The sequence below is a fragment of the Mastomys coucha genome, unplaced genomic scaffold (assembly GCF_008632895.1).
Source record: "Mastomys coucha isolate ucsf_1 unplaced genomic scaffold, UCSF_Mcou_1 pScaffold12, whole genome shotgun sequence".
In the NCBI taxonomy this organism is placed as follows: domain Eukaryota; kingdom Metazoa; phylum Chordata; class Mammalia; order Rodentia; family Muridae; genus Mastomys; species Mastomys coucha.
In genome coordinates this window covers 88,955,160-88,973,138 of record NW_022196894.1, presented here as the reverse complement: position 1 = coordinate 88,973,138, position 17,979 = coordinate 88,955,160, and the positions used below count along the sequence as shown (strand labels likewise).

Genomic DNA, 17,979 nt, shown 5'->3' with positions numbered 1-17,979 from the left:
GGAGAGAGAGAGAGAGAGAGAGAGGGAGAGAGGGAGGGGGAGAGAAGGAGGGAGAGAGAGGGAGAGAGTGTCATGGGGTTTGTTCCCTCCTAAACTCCCGCTGGAGCGTCCTGCCACTCACTCGTGACACCCTCCCTGCACTGTCTTGTGATTCTGCCATCTAGAGCTGGATACCTGCGACCAGCATGAGGTCCTTCCTGACAGCAACAGCGACTGCTATAGGAAAGAGGTCAGTTCCCACAGTGAAGTTGCTATGCCTTCCCAGATGGAGCGAGTGGAGAAGACAAGGAGGTGAAGTGATGGAACTGCCATGCTGGGGTTGCTGCAGACAGCCTTTTATCAATTGCTGGTCCCTGGACTATAGGTAACTATACGGAGGTATAACAGGCCACACTGTTTTTATGAAGCACACACCGGAATGCATGTGTGTGTGATGCTGAATTTTCATTGTCAGCCTGATGGAATTTAAAATCAGCACAGAAACGACCTGAGGAGGTCTATAAGAGTTTTCAGGAAGGTTTAACAGAGCAGGAAGATTTATGATATCCTGGATGCCTGGATGCTAGCAGCAGTTTCTGAGGAACCTGGCAGCCAGCCTATGGGCAATGTGGGCAGGCTGTCAAGGCTGGCCTGTACCCTTCACCGGAAATGGAGACTTGCAGACAGGAAGGACAGGTAGAGGCCCTGCAGTGGTGGTGGCAGATCCCAGAATGTTCTAGAAGGCCTGCAGTGGAGGGTAGATGGTATGAAGCGAGTGCCTTCCTGACTGTTGTGCACACCTGGTGCTTTCAGGCGCCCCCTCCCTCCATTTGCACACTGCTGAATCAAAAGAAGGGATCGAGCTGAGTGCCACCTTTCTGTCTGCTTCCTGACTGGGTACCCTATGTGTGACCAGCTGCCTGGTGCGTCTGCCACTGTGCTGGACTGTGCTGGACTGTGCTGGACTGTGCTGGACTGTGCTGGACTGTGCTGGACTGTGCTGGACTGTGTAGCCTCTTACCAAGCCACCCCCCAAAATAACCCAACCAACCAAACATGCAAACAAAGACCCTCTCCTTCCTCAAGTTCCTTTTGCCAGATATTTTGTCACAGCAATGAGAAAAGAAATTAATACAGTTTCTAAGTCAAAGAGTTCAGGGAGGAAAAACAATAGTAAATGCTAAGAATTGGTAAATTTCAATGTAGGTACTCAAGCCTATATATATATGTGTGTGTGTGTGTGTGTGTGTGTATTATTAGTATATTATTATATAATATTATTTATATTATATAAAATACTTACATTATTATATAATATAGTATTTATTATAGTATATATGGTATATATAGTACACACTATATAATATAGTACATATTATATACATAATATATACTTAAAATCTTGAAGTGTTCGGTTTGCATGAAATTATATCAAACTGAGAAAAAATGAAAAATCCAGTTTGTAGGCAAGGGCGACTTTACTCTTTCCGCTCCTTTTTGAACTCTGTAGCCCTTCAGTGTCCCTGTAAAATGACAGCTGCAGCAAATAGAGCGAGGGCTAGCAAGATGTGGAAGGGCGTGTTCTCTGTGACCTATCTGCCCACGTTTCTGAGTCAACGAGAGGCCAGGTGTGCTGGTTCATGGGCCTTGCGCCTCCTGCTGCTACTGGTGTGTTAACCTGGCAGCCAGCCTATGGGCAATGTGGGCAGGCTGTCAAGGGAAGGCTGGCCTGTACCCTTCACCGGATACGGAGACTTGCAGACAGGAAGGACAGGTAGAGGCCCTGCAGTGGTGGTGGCAGATCCCAGAATGTTCTAGAAGGCCTGCAGTGGAGGGTAGATGGTATGAAGCGAGTGCCTTCCTGACTGTTGTGCACACCTGGTGCTTTCAGGCGCCCCCTCCCCCCATTTGCACACTGCTGACTTTTACCACTCTAGCTGTGTAACTGGGAATGACAGCAGCACCTGCTTTCTTTCCTCTCCAAATACATCAGTTTTCGGCCAGCCTGAGCTACATAGCGTCTTCTATGCTACCATCCTGGGTAACAGCCTGATCTACCCTGGCAGATCAAGACCTGCAGTTAGAAGGAGGAGCCTACACTGGTTGACTAGAGTGACTCCCTTCAGAGACAGAAAAGGGACTAACAGGAAGGAAGGCTCCCCTGCCCTGTCACAGCTACACAAGTGCAAGTAGTCAGGCTCCCTCCCACCCTCCTGAGAGCAAGGCCAGGCTGCTGTTCTCTGCTACCATCTTGCAAACAGCCACTAGACCTACCTTTCATATTGAGCTGTGAAAGTCAGGTTCTTTTGGGGGAAAGCGGGTTCCTCCCACTGAAGAATGTTCTTGAAATTAACTGAATTCATTCTGACATTCTCAGGAGGTGGAATCATTCCTAGAGCTGAAAAAGATAAGAAGGAGGGGAGAGAGAGCAATGTTTTTCAAAAACAAAACAAAATCAAGAAAATTTGGATTTCCACGTCTTCAAATGGTGTGTGTGTGTGTGTGTGTGTGTGTGTGTGTTTGCTGTGTAACTGAAGCTAGGTTTTATTTGAAGCAATAATGAGAAGAATTTCTGTCTGAAGCCCATAGACCCTTGGCTGGAGCTGGGGCAGGGAACCTGATCTTGAGTCAACAGCAGACAAGATTCTCCATGGAGACCAAGCAGGATTGTCAGGGAGATCTTTGGATGAGCCAGCCTGAGGTCGCATAGCATAGAGGGCACCTTTGGGCTAAGGGCAGAAATGACTTATTAAGGTTTTGACATAGTAAACGCTAAAGCACTTATCACCCAACTGTTGCCAACAGAGATGAAGTGTGGCGATAATTATTCAACACCAGGCTGCTTGGGAAGTTTGGGCTCAGGAAGAGGATCCGAATCAGAGCCAGTCCGGGAATCCGAGAACGCAGCCAACGGAAAGCCCAGCGGGCACAGGCTGCAGAGACGAGTACCCGGAAGCTCTCGGGGAGCCGAGGGGCAGAATTCAGATTTTAGGGTGTGGATATGTGAAGAGGAAGGTGTGGTGAAGGGGAGCTGGCGTTGCAGAGGACAAGGGAGAGGAAGGAGGGCTGCAGCTAGGGAGGACCCCGGTGTGTGTCCCTAAGTTCCGGACAGCCACTGCGGGGTGCTCAGAAAATCTGGTTCCAGTTAGAATTTCGGGAGGGGGGGCGCTGTCAAAACTGTCCCCGCACCTCGCTTTAGTTTACCGTCTAGACAGCCTGGAACCCGCTGAGAGCTGGGGGGCGGGGAGGCGCGGGAGTGGTCCTCCCAAGATCTAGCCAGTGGCAGCGCAACGCCGCGGGTGTGCACCGGACCACGGTGAGGGGTTTCCTTCCCGGTGCTGGGCGCCGTACAAGGTCCCTTTCGGGGCACCCATGGGCCGAGACTTGGGGACGCCCCGCCTCCGAGTTCCCAAGCCTGCCATCCTGCCCGCTCGGGGCCCCTGCCCGCCGACCTCACCTGGCACCAGGAGGAAGCCGCCCAGCCAGCCCGCCACTCTCGGCGCCCAGGCCATGGCCCTGTGCGGCAGCCCCGCGGCCGCCCGCGCCCTTCCCGGAACCTCCGCAGGGTGGCCAGGCCACTCCCCTCCGGCTCCCTCCGCCCGCACCTCACCGGGGACCTAGGCCGGGAGGGCGGCCTCAAGAGAAGTGCACTAAGAAGCCATCCTGGGTTACAGTGCCCTCCCTCCCCCAAGGCCTCCTCCTGTTTCTCGCCCCTCCAGTGTCCCCTTCAGTCTCTCTTCCTTGGTGGGTGGGTGCTGAGCCACTGTCTTTCTACGTAGCCGAGACTAGTCGGGAATTCGAAGCGATCCTCCTGCCTCAGCTTCCCTGCTGCTGGGCAGTTGCTTTTCTTTGGATCACTCAGTGTTCCCTGTTTTTTCCCCACGGAAGCATCACTTCTCCAAAGTCTTGTCTCCCAAACAAAAGCTGAATCAAAGCCAGCTCGGGAAATTTTAGTGCCCCTCCCCACCCGAAGGACATGGCACAAGGCCAGTTTGTTCAGTTTCTTGGTAGCTTGCTTCTTGCATAAGGTTGCTGAGAAAGGTTTAATTTCCTCTTCTTAAAGGGACCAGGTGGGGAGGTGGGAAAGTCCACAGTAGGTCGGCTGACTACATACTGAGACATGTCTAAGTCAGAACAAGCCACGTGAGTCGGACAGGACTATCTCGGCAGGCCACGGCAGATTTCAAGAAAGCTATTACAATCTTGAAATGGCAGCAGAACCACAAAAATGCTTTAGAAAGCATTCCGGAGAGAGATGACTCAAAAAGACTAGAAGCTTTTATGAAAAGTACTTTTTACTCTTTGACAATTTCAAACATCATATAAAATTAAAAAACAAAACAAAAAACAAAAAAAAAAACTAAGTTCAAGCATTAAAAGGCAATTATGCGAAGCTTAAAAGAAAGTGCTACTACCGGAGAATAAACCAATAGCTGCATTCAGAAGGTGGAGAAACGGTTGCTGTGTATAGGGTCTCCTTCCTGTGGGATTTTTAGGTCAGTTCGACAAAGGTTTCTTTTTAACGGCTTTATAGGAATTACATGGGAATTCCATCTGAAGCCTTTGAACTAGGACCCATCTACTAGCTCCTCTGTGAATAGAAGAAAATGTGAGACACTGGTTTTGGGGTGAGAAGAATAAGATGGGAGGATTCTACACCCTTCATCCACCCTGGGCATCTCTCCCGAGGCTCAGCACCACCCCTTGAGTCTTGATGTCATCAAGATTCCCTTGAGATTCTCTACTCAGTCCCTTTTTTTTCATAAATTGAGAAACTGAAGGTTAAAGAGGTGAAGCAGAAAGACCTTAAAATATGGCCATGAGATTCCTCCCTGAGTCACGTGTCAGATCCTAGAATTGTTCACATGGCTTCTCCCCTCCTCATTTAAACTGTGAGGGTTTTATGGGTGGCTGTGAATGAACTTCTCAGAGTAGAAGGGACAGATCTCGACATCTGGGAAGGGCCCAGAGAGTGTGGGCTCAAACCTTGCTGGATTTCCGAGTACACAAACCTTCTTTCTCCCTGCCAGCAGCCAGCTCAGCATGCCCTGCCTCCAAACACTGGCTGACCGTTTTTTTTTGTTTTTTGCTTTCCCTTTCTCTCCCCCAATTCAATAATTTCCTAGAAACAACACAGGGATGGGAGGCCTTGGCTGCCTCTGAAAACCACACTGAACACTGCTCCCTGGGAAATGGAACACAAACCACCTTAGTGCATTAGTGGAAAGGGGGTGGGTGGGTCGTGACCCATGTAAACAATCCTGATGCCCAAATTGGCAATCTGCATAGAGAAGGCCATCCAGCAGTGACCAAGAGGGCTGTAGAGTTCTCTAGTCCCTTCCTCACAGACACCTGGAGATCACAAGGCATCACATCAGGCCGTGAAGAGAACCCTGTAGGTGCCCAGCTCCAGTCAGTGAACCGCTTTGGAGTCATCTCATGATGTAGCCGTCCCCTGCATCCACATCAGAATCTGAGGTGTCTGATTTTTCAGATGACCCATCTTCAGCCCATAGATCCTGGGAAGAAAGGCTGGGGTCGGGCAGCTGTGTCCTGTCCCCACCAGCTATCCGAAGATCTGACTCTGTCCTGTGGGGACCTTCGTCTAGGAGGATCGTGTCTTCTGTGAGAGATATCGTCTCTGAGGCATCTTCATCGTGGAGAACTCTCAGAAACACAGAGTTTAAGTTCACATTGAAGATAACGTTGTCCCCAGGCCCATCCATGGAACCACTGTCCTCCCCAGGGAAGGAGTCCTTGAGCACACTCCTTCTTCTCTCATAGGGGCCACTTGAGTCTTCTGAAGGCCCAGCCTCCACCTCTGTGAGGAGTTGTAGCTCAGCTCCAGTCCCTGCTCCAGCTTCATCAGATTCTTCCGCACCTGAATCTTCTTCATGCAGGGGCTCCTCAGGGTTGGCTGAGGTGTCGGAGGTCTGTTGCAGAGGCTTGCCCGTCAGTCCATGCATGGTGTAGCCAGTGACACTTGCTTTGGGGACCTCTTCGTCACTGTCACTGTCATCCCCATAATCATAATTCCACAGTCTCTTCTTCTTGTTTGTGGGAATGATTTCCAGCTGGTCAATGGCTTCTGAAGGTGGCCATTCAGGGAATATCCAGGTTAAAAAGTGATGGAAGTTCTAGAGAAAGAGAAAGAGGGAGGGGGGGACATGAGGGAGGGAGAGAAAAAGTCTTTCACTTGTATTAGCTTTTCAACAACAACAACAAGAACAACAACAAAGCCTTAGTATTCACTGTGAAGTGATGTGGATACAAGAGACATCCATGTCCACGTGTAATAATATCCATGTGTAATAACAACATGTGTAATAACATCCATGAATAGTAACATCCATGTGTAATAACACCCATGTGTAATAACATCCGTGTGTATTAATGTCCATGTGTAATAACATCCGCGTGTATTAACGTCCATGTGTAATAACACTCATGTGTAATAACATCCATGTGTAATAACACCCATGTGTAATAACAACATGTGTAATAATAACAACCATGTGTAGTATTAATACCCATGTGTAGTAACATCCATGTATGATAAAACCCATGTGTGACAACACCCATGTGTAATAACACCCATGTGTGATAATACCCATGTATATTAATAATACCCATGTGTAGTAACACCCATGTGTAATAACACCCATGTGTAGTAACACCCATCTGTAATAACAAAAGCTGATGGTTGTCTGGCACTTGCTAGATGCTGGGCACTGTTGTATTTCATAATATGACCCTCCAAGCCCAAGGATGCTCCCTATAAAATGTTACAGCACTTGCATGTCATCTCTATACACCTCTGTACATTCTTCAGCTTTCAATCACCTCCAGATTGCTTATCGTATTCAATATGCTATAGATGCTGCCTAAATGAAATACTGTATGGCTTAGGAATACTGCCAAGAAAAAGTCTGTTTAGATACTCTGTCTATGGTTGGATGAGATCTGTGAGTGCAAGTCATTTCCTAAGTCCCTTTGCCCCGGGAAGTGCTCTATGAAACAGACTTGTTTTACTCTCTTGCTCTGTCCTGTGTGTGTGTGTGCATGTATGTATGTGTTAGAAACTAAACTCAGTCTCTTGCATACTAAGCACAGCCCACGACACTGGACTCCACACCTCCACACCCAGCCTCTAGACTTACTATGCATGTAACCGTGTGTGGTATGAGGTAGATGGGGATCCCACGTTTCCCTAGTACAGATAACACGATCACCGGCCCCTGAGCTTCCCCACCAGTTTGCATAGCCACTGTTACTGTCCCTGGCCTCCGTGCCTGTGCCTGGGTTTCTGGGCTCTTCTGTGGGTGGGATTTTGTTACCTTCTCATTAAGTTTATTACATTTATTCCTTAAATTTAGAACATAATTTGGTGTTTCTGTAATCGTACAAATATCAGGGCTATTGAAAAATGATATTCCATTCCTATAAATATAAAAGCCAGGAAAATAACCTATGCCACTAGTAATCTGGACCAATCATGGTGAGGATTGGTTCTTTGGAAGGTGGCAAAAGAGGATTCTAGGAGAGTTGGCTGTGTTTTCTTCCTTGGTCCGGGCATAAGTTAAATGGTTGTTTGGGGTTGGGCAAAATTCAGTGAGCTTCCACAGGTGGCTTGTGTACTTTATTCTCGAGGCTGGAAACCGCATCACGCCAATTTCCTAATTAAACCCAGCAATTTAAGTATGCATGACCTTGCCAACCCTTTTTTAAAAACCTAAGATGGTCTTATTGTGTAGCCTTGGCTGGCTTAGCACTCACTCTGTAGAACAGATAACCAAAACTAAAATTTAGCTCTAGAGTAATATGAGCTTAGTGATATTGTCTATACATTAAAACTGTCCATCCAGCTCTTCAAACAGAGCCCCAAGGCAGCCTCGTTCCACATACCAACACTTGGAATACATGGCCATTCAGTAGAGTCAACAAGTATTTGTCAAATGCAAAACAGTAACCACTTAAACATGTTTCTAGCATGTTCAAGATGCTGAGCTCAATTCCCCAAACTGGTCAACAAATGCATCTACAAGCACGCTAGGCTTGAGTTTCATATTTTCCTACTTTTGGAGGATTTTTCTTAAATGGAGAATGACAATTTTTAACAGAGAATTAGTAGACAGGCCCCAAGTGACACTAGAACAAAGTGACTAAAACTGGAATCTGCTGTGGAGGGACAGTTACATGGCTACTGCAAGAGCAGAGTAAGGCAGGCAAGCTGCAACAGGAGAGAGCAAGGTTATTTCTATTTGAAACATTGTTACAAATGCAAGGCGGGGGTGTTGTGGGCGGGGGTGTTGTGGGGAGGGGTGTTGTGGGGAGGGGTGTTGGGGCAGGGGGGTCTTGGGGGCAGGGGGGTGTTGGGCAGCGAGTTGGGAAAGGCTGCTGAGTCAACACAGGTGAGGTGAGGCATAGAAAGCCATAGGATTCAATAAGGAGTCTGTAAGGGCTCCAAGCCCTACGTGAAGCACAGAAGAAAGGTAAGCAAGTTTCCTCATGACTAAGGAAGGTCACAGGCGAGATCGCTTCTGAGCCACCATGATGGGGCAGGGAACAAAGCACGGTCTGACAAGACAAACCTACGATGTGTATATGGTCCACTGAAGTAATCTAAAACAAATAGATGGCCTACATAAAAACTTCCAGTGTAGTACTCCCAATTGGAAGGAAAGAAAGAATTGTTCTGAATGCCCTTCAGCTGGGAAAAAATAGTGACTGGATAATAATGTTATTGCATGATCAGTAAACATGATAGGTGGAGAGCTGAGAGGCTCTGGCAAGTAAGGTGCCTGATGAACAAGTGTAACTACCTGAGTACTGATTCCTATGGGTCCAGTAACCTAAATCTGCAATCCCAGCCTGGGTGGGATAGAGGCGTGTGGAGCCCTGAATCTCATTGGTCAGCCAGCCTAGCTGAACTGATGGCCTCCAGGTTCAGTGAGAGACCTAGTCTAAAAAGACATGGTGGAGGGCTGAGGATGGGACCCATCCTTAAGGCTCAGAGAACATTGTAGAAGAAAGAGCGAACAGAAAGATTGCAAGAGCCAGAGGTTCAGGGAGTTTGCTGGGAGATTGTGTCTTCTAGGAATGTCACATGTTACATCCGTAAGCTCTCACCAACATTAGTGCCTAAACATGAGCCAAGCATGGACGGCAATGGACATGCAAATGTGGACTGGGGTCTGGGAAAGCTGGGAAGCCTCAACCCTACCCAAAGAATTATAAGCAACTAAAATCAGTCTTCCCCAGGGAAGCTCATATCAGTTGGTTAACCAGTACCAAATGGGCAGCTCCAATGACATGAATAAAAGTAACACTGTAAAAACTGAACGGGTTGTACTTATGCACTTAGGAATATGTGCGTGGGTGTGTGAGTGTGTGTGTGTGTGTATGTGTAATAATAATTAATGAGAAAGAGGCCACATGTGTGAAAGGGATTGAGGAACTTCTGTGGGAGGCAGGGAAGGGAAGGGGGAAATGATGTCATTACATTGTAATCTCAAAAAGTAAAAAGAGTAAAGTTTTTAAAAAGCAATCATTAGCTTATTTTTGAGAAAGTGTATGCAGTTGAGTAGAAAAAAATCAAATAATTTTAATAAAAATAAAACATGTTTTACTCATGTTAAAAAAAAAACAAAACAAGCAAACAATAGAGTGGGAAGGGCTGGCAAGGCCTCTTAGCGGGTAAAAGCGGTTGACCCAAGGTTGCCCACCTGGGCCCACCCCAGACACTCCTTAATATTGCCCTGACTACACGGGATGCCCTGAAAGGTGCTCCTTCCCCAATCACAAAAAAAAAAAAAATACATGTAGTTAAGTTTTGTTTTGTTTTATTTTCTTTGCTTTAAGAAGGAAGAAGAACATGAAGTTGGGTAGGTAGTAGTCGGGGTTGGGGGAGGTATGGGAGGAATTTGGATCTAGGAGAGAACATGATAAAAGATATTGCATGAAACTGTCAAAGACTAAATTAAAAATAATTTAAATAAAAATGAGCTGGAAAGACACCTAAAGTCAGCACTTGACTTCCACATAATGAACAAATATGTACCACAGAGGGAAAGAGGGAAGAAGGGAGGAGAGAGAGAGTTCACGAGCACGAGAGAGCAGTGAGAGAACAGGCAGACACACAGGAAATATAAAATGTCAAATACATTTGAGACTTGCAGGGACAACAAAGAATCTAGGGTGACCAAATTGACTGGTGCTGTTGGAAAAATGAGCTTCTTTCCTGAAAACATATTATGTCTGTAACAAAAAATATTAAGTTAAAATAAAAAATAAAGACAGAAAAACTACCTACCAAGACATTGGGGAAATTGTCTTTTAAGCATATATAACCAATCCGTTTCAGCATTATGATGGTGCTCATGAAAACCATCATTATCAAGCACCCCGTAATTATTCCTACTTTGGCAGATTCTGATAATCCTGTTAATGGAAAGATAAATGACTTTATTCAAAAGAAATGTAATACATGGTCAAGATTGGGGTACACTCACATTGGTCTGGTGACAGAAATCAATGCAGGGGAAGCAAAAGTTTAGGAAAAAAAATCACTAAATACCAAAGAATGGAAGCTAATCTAAATGTATATATTTTAAACAAACTATATTTAGATTTCCAAAGTAAAAAAAAACAAACAAAAAAACAAAACCTTTATGTTCTATACTTGCAATAGTGGAGATGCTGGCTGTCTGCAGCTCTTTAAATTTCAACGATCAAATCTGGACAGAAGCAGAGACACCCGAATGCCTGTGGGAACCTTAGGAGACAGAGAACTGGGCTGGAGAACCAACGGGGCCTTTCTGAGGCTCAGCCTTCCCAGATGGAGCTCTTGCTTCTGAAGAACTTCCCTTAGCCTCTTGCCAAGTTTCATTTTCCTGCCTCTGCAGTGAATGTACCTGCTTCTTGTGGGTACAATGCGACTGAGAAGCAATAAGTCACTGCATATAAAGCTCTCTTACATTTCCAAAGTGGATCTATGTGAGTAGAAACCCCATACCCAGAGCTTCTGGGACAGTTACGTTGTTTCGCTTTCCTTTCTCTTTTTAAGAAGGAGAAAGAACAAGACATAGGATACAGAAGAGCAAAAGATCTAAAATGGATTGCATGCGCTCCATGTCTTTTGGAAGGGGAAGGAATACGCAATTAGCTCAGTAAGGACCCAAGTATGGGTGGCTGGCACTGATTTTGGAGCTCAGTCTCATGCCCATGAAGAACAAATGATGCAGGCTCCTCCCATCTGTGAAAGGCCTGAGATCAGGCCTAGGCTCAGGGGCACAGCTTTCAGACACATTAAATCTTTACACACTTCCTAAGAAGGGAAAGGTAAACTCACGTAACCCTAAGGTGAAGCATTGATGTGACAAGGGGAATTCTGACTCACACATGACTCATGGGTCTACCCAGCTTTCTAGAGTCTACACAGAGCATCTCGGTAAATTCAACAGACACGCTACAAAGCACAGTATGCTAACTGCAGTCAGCTCATAGAGCGATGCTTCTCAAATGGTGGTTCTGCCATTCATTTCAGAGTCTTTATGACTTGAAAAATTTGTGTAACTTAAAGGGGTAACTTAACATACAATCTCTCTTGGGCTGTGGCCAATTATTCATGTATGTTATCATTGGAGATCATCTCATTGGGAAGGGCAGACAAGATTTGTATCTTCAAATCTTGGCCTTGGATGCACCTTGTCTTTTTTTGAAATCTAAGAGTCCTGGGCAGCAAGGCCAGTGTTTTATGATTCCTCTCCCCTGCAAGAGAATTTTCTTCCTCGCCAGTTCCTCTGGGTGAGAACCTCTTGTATGGCTGCAGTGCCTGGCAGGGAGTCACCTGGATCCCCCACTTTGTGGCACACCCATGTTCCTCTTAGATCCTAGAACAGATCTGTTTAAGTCTCCTCGGGGTCCCCATCCCTCCTACTGGCTTTTAGGGTCACCTACATTGTCTACATTTTCAGACTTTCTGACCTTAACTCAGACTTATAGTTCTGAGGTTTAGACATCCAAACTGAGCTTCACTGAGATGAAGCCCAGGTGACATCAGAGACCCATTTTTATGCCTTTTCTGTTTTAGAGATCCCCCACCCCACCCCACTTCATGCTCAGAACCAGTTGCTTAGCAACTCTCCATCTCCTGGTGTCTGACCGTTGCTTCCAAGGTCACTTTTCTCTGTCTCCCTTCCTCCTAAGGTTCTCTGTGCTCCCAGGAGGCTCACATGGGTGGCCTGGATAATCCATTCTGAATTTATGAGGAGCCACCAAGCCTCTCTGGCCACAGGAGACAGCATGTTGACACATCTAGGGTCAAGACAGAGATATCTTTACGTGTCCATCATTCTGTCCACCACACCTTCCTTGGGCCCTCATTCAGGAAGTACCCCTCCTCCTGGTCTTGCTGTAGCTGTCCCCGCCCTCCCCCCCACATCCCTTTCCCCTCCAGTGAGCTGTGGGTGCTTTGGTGCATATTAACAACTAAGTGTGAGTTGCTTCTTAAGGACTTAATCTTGGCCAAGGCACAGTTGCTCCCACCTGGAGACCAACACCACCCAGGGCTATTAACGACTTCAGCTACTGAGAAGCCCTGGGGATTGGGGTGCTTAGCTGAGGGTGCCCAAAACCAAGGGCACCCACTTGCTTTCTTTTTCTTTGCTGGTCCACACTTGCTCCCTCCTCCTCCTTCTGAGGTCCATCCACCTCCACACAGATCACAGCTTAACAGGAATTGCAGGAAATGTGCACCAAGATAGACATATTTAAAACAGTGACCAGCCCTCCCCTTCCCTAGTCACGTCCTCACCTTTTTCTTTATCCCCCCTTCTTTTTATTGTCATTGCCTTTCTATCCTTTAACCTCATTATTTTGTCTCCTACTGCAGTGAGAGTTGCACGAAAGTCAGAGCTCTCTGTCTTTAGCCATGCGGTATTTATCAGATGAAGAGATTCCCCACAGGGATCACTATGTTTACTAAGAGCTAGTGGATGGATTTAGGAATTAACTAGGGAAGTTGTCTCGCCATCTCTCTGTCCACCAAGCTGCATGCACATGACTTTTGGTTTTACTGGTTAAGGGTAGTTCACATGGCAGTTGAAGAGTAATAGAAAAAATAAGAGTGAATTATCTTCACCTGCTTGATATCTGAGTGCCTGATGAGTAAAACACAACCATTTGCAAAGCTGGAGTTTCCTACCCCTTAACTGTCTTGGTTAATGACAGAAGAGGGGGAGGCAACAGCGTGCAAAAGGATGCGTTAACACTCGATAATGGTGGGGTGAACTCACATCATGCCATGGCAAAGGCCGGTTGGGTGGGGAGGGAAGGTCAGCCTCCATAGAACGGGCAGCTGCCTGGTCAGCACCCCCGGATCACAGGAAACCTTCCTCTATGGTCTTACCAGCTTGACTTTTTTAAAAAAAAATTATTATTTTTTTAAGATTTATTTACTTTATTTATATGAGTACACTATAGCTGTCTTCAGAAACACCAAAAGAGGGCATGAGATCCCATTACAGATAGTTGTAAGTCACTATGTGGTTTCTGGGAATTGAACTCAGGACCTCTGGAAGAGCAGTCAGTGCTTTTAATCACGGAGCCATCTCTCCAGCCACCTCAACTTTATTTTTTTGTTACATTTATTCATGTATGCTGTGCTGCAGTGTGCACATGGAGGTTATAAGACAGCCTTATGGAGTCCAGACTCTTCTTCCACTATGTGGACTCTGGGGATCGGGCTTAGCAGCAAGCACCTTTATTCACTGAGCCATCTCATTGACTATTACTTGAATTATTATTGCTTGTGAGAGTTTTATCTGTATATAAGATCATGATGTTTTACATATATATGTAATGTTGCCCCTCCTCCTATTCCTGGTTCTAGGCACAGGGCTTCAAACTTCATGAGAAATTCCTTGAGTGGCAGCAGTCTGTTTGCTGTCTATAACCAGCACCATTTGGAGTCTGCTATATTTGGAATATGTCTCTGGTAGTTAGCATCTCTGAGAAGGTTCTGGAAGGTGGGATGTTTCAGCAGGAGGCACTGCCCTCATGCATGGAGTAATGCTGTCATTATGGGAATGGGTGAGATACTAGGAATGTGGCATTGGCATAAAACAGCTTGCCACCTCCCCTCCATCCATGACATGTTGCATCTCCTATGACAGTCAGCCAGAAAGCCTCCTCAGTTTATCCCAGCCACCAATACTAGGAGAAATAAATCTCTCTCTTTTTTATATAGTTATGCACTTGAGGTATTCCACTATAGTAGCAGAAAAGGGATGAAGCTAGCAAGTGTATCTGATTTTCTGCTAATGAAGTGGGCCCTGGGGAGCATCGGGACAGCTTTAAGCTGAGGGTGGATCTGTAGAGAAAGTAACTGCTATGATCAGGGAGGTGCAGTTCCTTCTAGGCCTGTGCTCCTGACCTTAGGAGATTAAGCCTCATGCTGTGGCCAGTAACTTGGTTCGTCCCAGGACATGCAGTTCATTCCTGGACATGGGGACTTGATGCTCTGCCTGTCTAGTGAACATACTGAGGCTCTTGGGAGGATGATGCAGGCTGACTCCATGGATGAAGCTCAGACCCTTCCACCCCTTATCCCATCCACCTCTTCACCTTTATCTAAATAGTCTTGTAAGTCTATGTTCCCCTGAGTTCTATGATGCACTTTATCAAATGACTGAACCTGACAGAAATTTGGGGGAGATTTTGAATTTGTGGTCAAGTTGGACAGGAGTCCATATGTTCTGAAGATGGTAAACTTGTGACTAGCATCCAAAGTAGGGGATGCCTTTTGGAAACAGACCCTTATTCTGCCCAGTCTGCTCTGGTTTTGAGTCATAAATGACCTGAAGAATTGGTTAAGAGCTCTGGTGGCAGACATGCCAATACTGATTTGTTTGGGGCTTATGTTAACAGTTTTGTAAGAGCTATTACCCTACAGAGACTAAATCGCAGTTAAGCTAAGGCTGGCCTTTGGCCTTTACTATCTGGCTGTGTATCTTTCGCCTTTGAGGAACTATGAGGACACACTGCTATCAGGTACCCTTAGTGCCAGACCCTATGTAGTGTAGCCTGCTGTATCCCACAATAGCTAAGTGGCTTGTAACAGCGACCTTGGTAACATTGTTGCAGACCACCTAACAGAAGAAACCTAAGGCGCTGGATTTACCTTGGCCCACCATTGCAGAGAGAGTCCATCCTGGCAGGAGAGGTGGGGAGGAGCTCAGTTAGATGGCTGGAGTGTGTGCTGGATGAGAGAGGAGAGAGCATGGCGTACAGCAGGAACCAGGGGTGGGTATGACCTTCAAAGGCTAGCCCTGTTACCGGTGATCTACTTTTCTCCAGTGTTTCCAGAAAGACCCATACTGGTACCATTAGTTAGAGGTCAAGAGCTCAAATTATGAGCCTGTCTGTGGAGGATATTTATAATTTGAATTCTCTCTTCATTTCCTTCCTCTGATGAATGATGAGCTTTAGGAGCCTGTCTTTGGGGCTGCCATCTTAGAAGAGGAGTTTCAAAGTTTTTCTCTTTTAATAAGATTGCTAACGAGCTAGGGACTGAGAAAACGGGGAGGGTGCCTCACACAACTGATTTCCATTTCCTTCTTTTCTTTTCCTTGGCAGGGTCTTGCTATGGAACCGAGGCTGACTCAAAACTCACTACACAGCCTCAAACTTATGATGATCCTGTGTCTCCTCCCGAGGGTTAGAGCGTAGGCACGCACCACCACACCCCAGGTTCCCTTGTCCTGGCTGCAGGGTTTCTCAGACAAAGAAAGGTTGGGGTTACAGCATTGGCTGTTTCAGTGTCTCTGTAACAGGAAGGCTTTCTGACGTCACTAGTGGCCATCTCCTCTCTGTGGACAAGGCCCCTTTCTGATACATGCAGAACCAACATTCTTAGGACTCACACCCATGGGCAAAGTTTCAATACTATAACCTCCCTAGCTTTTAATGCCAGGACTTCAAGCAACTTCTAATCAAGCAATGGCCAAAGGGCACACAATGTTGAATTTCACCCAGATTCCCTTAAGTGGAATGCTACATTCCACTTAAGGGAATGGGTCTGTTCTTCTAAGGCAGATATTTGATTATTCTTATGGCAGGACAAGACATTAGAGACGGACCCATAGGGACAGCTCAGTGATGTGCATTTATTGGAAGAAGTACAGTTAGTGCACTAGAACTTGAGTTTTTTTTTTCCTGTCAACAAATTTTCCATCAAAATAATAGTGCAAACTTTAAAAACCTAACCATACCTGATTCCTGGCCAGGCTGAAGGATGGTGCATTTTAAGGGAGATTTTATTGCGTGGTCATCATCAAAATAAACAGATACACAGTAGTTTGTCTTTGGAAGTAAGTCTCTAAGGACATACGTGAAGTTCCCAGTGACATTATTCATTTTGGGCTTGTGCTGTAAAAAGAAACACACACACCCACACACACAAACACACATCAGTTAAGACACTTTGGTGAGAGGTTACCCCTAAAGGTTCTATTTTCAAAACGTAAACAGGTTTAAACATATCACAGTCTTAGCAAGGTTTATGTCACTAGAAGAAGCAACTTATTGCCAAACCTCACGTTCCTACATATGTACACGTATTTTATAACCAGGACATCTGGCCTATCAGATCCATTTTATGGATGAGAAGAAAGAGTCCAAAAGGGGAGTGAAGGTTTCCATGACATTATCGCCACAATATTATCATCTTTCCATAGCTGGTAAGATGATTGGGGTGAGTTTGGGTTATCAGAGGAGATAAACCCTGAATAAATAATAATAATAAATTAGTTAATTAGTTAATTAATTAATTAATTATAGCCACCAGTGAATAAACCCTGGTGGCTCACAGAGAAAAATACATCCGAACACATGCACTCATGCTCCTTGTTCTCTTCATGTCAGTCTCTGCTGCCTAGGACTCAGTGGGAGGACCATCCATGGATGTCATCTCTCAGCCTCAACTCCAGAAGCCAGAGTCAAAATAACCCTACGTCTTGATAAAGTGTGTAGCCACAGGTATTTCCTTATAGTCACAGTAAGCAGACTAAGACATTCTTCTTTCTGCATCTGTGCAGCATTCTCCACCCATCTCTGTTCACAGCCAAAGGCATCTTTCTCTATGCTCTCCAAATTTCACCAGCTCTCTAGGACACTCACCTGCTAGTCCACTAACTCTCACCTACTCCAGGACACTTCACCTGCATGTGGACATGTTTGTCATGTCTCCCATCTTAGAAACACCCTCTTTTAGGCCCACCTTCTAGAGCCGCTGCTGCAGCTATACGAGAAAGGCTCTGCAGAGTGAGCCCTTCAACGCTTGCCTTGAGTCCACACAACCCAGCTTTGCCCAGGGCTCACCAAAGGCACTCTTTTAACTCCAGACATGAGAGCTGAGATGCCTGTCATTGTCTCCTTCCGAATGCTCCACTGGCATCTCGCATTTAACATATCCTAACTGAAGTTCATCCAGAGTCCTCATTATCTCAGTTAATGGCAACTGTAAGGTGCTGTGGCCAGAAGGCTTCTCTACCACACCGAAGAGTCCACATATGAAACACAGGGAGCACTGGAAGGTCACAGTACTAACAACTGGTCAGGCCACTCCCGCCTGCTGCCTGGGTTATGCCAACGACCTCTTTTATGATTTAATTTGACTTAAAGATCAATTTTCTTTTCTTTTTTTGCCATTTGTCCTATTGACAGTATCTTTTGCCTTACAGAAGCTTTGCAACTTTATGAGGTCCCATTTGTCAATTCTTGATCTTAGAGCATAAGCTATTGGTGTTCTCTTCAGGAAATTTTCCCCTGTGCCTATGTGCTTGAGGCTCTTCCCCACTTTATGTTCTATTAGTTTCAGTGTATCTGGTTTGATGTGGAGGTTTCTGATCCACTTGGACTTGAGCTTTGTACGAGGAGATAGGAATGGATCAATTTGCATTCTTCTACATGCTAACCGCCAGTTGAGCCAGCACCATTTGT

General features: G+C 45.9%; 2 protein-coding genes across 5 annotated transcripts in view; both read right to left on the bottom strand.

Moving 5' to 3' along the window:
* Il10rb (interleukin 10 receptor subunit beta) overlaps positions 1-3,933 on the bottom strand; it is a 29,169-nt gene extending 25,236 nt beyond the window's left edge. Inside the window, exons 1-2 of one of the 3 annotated variants that reach the window (XM_031364383.1) lie at positions 3,437-3,933; positions 2,254-2,377 (exon numbers count right to left, since the gene is read on the bottom strand). In XM_031364383.1, coding sequence (XP_031220243.1) covers positions 2,254-2,377; positions 3,437-3,491 — 179 coding nt within the window. In that variant the 5' untranslated portion in view covers positions 3,492-3,933. The remainder of the gene's footprint in view (positions 1-2,253; positions 2,378-3,436) is intronic. The other 2 variants (XM_031364381.1, XM_031364382.1) reach the window with 2 other exon arrangements.
* An 816-nt stretch (positions 3,934-4,749) lies between these two features.
* The window catches only part of Ifnar2 (interferon alpha and beta receptor subunit 2), a 34,298-nt gene continuing 21,068 nt past the window's right edge, over positions 4,750-17,979 (bottom strand). The window contains exons 7-9 of one of the 2 annotated variants that reach the window (XM_031364379.1): positions 16,251-16,407; positions 10,292-10,419; positions 4,750-6,116 (exon numbers count right to left, since the gene is read on the bottom strand). In XM_031364379.1, the coding sequence (XP_031220239.1) occupies positions 5,412-6,116; positions 10,292-10,419; positions 16,251-16,407 (990 nt within the window). In that variant the 3' untranslated portion in view covers positions 4,750-5,411. The remainder of the gene's footprint in view (positions 6,117-10,291; positions 10,420-16,250; positions 16,408-17,979) is intronic. The other variant, XM_031364380.1, reaches the window with a different exon arrangement.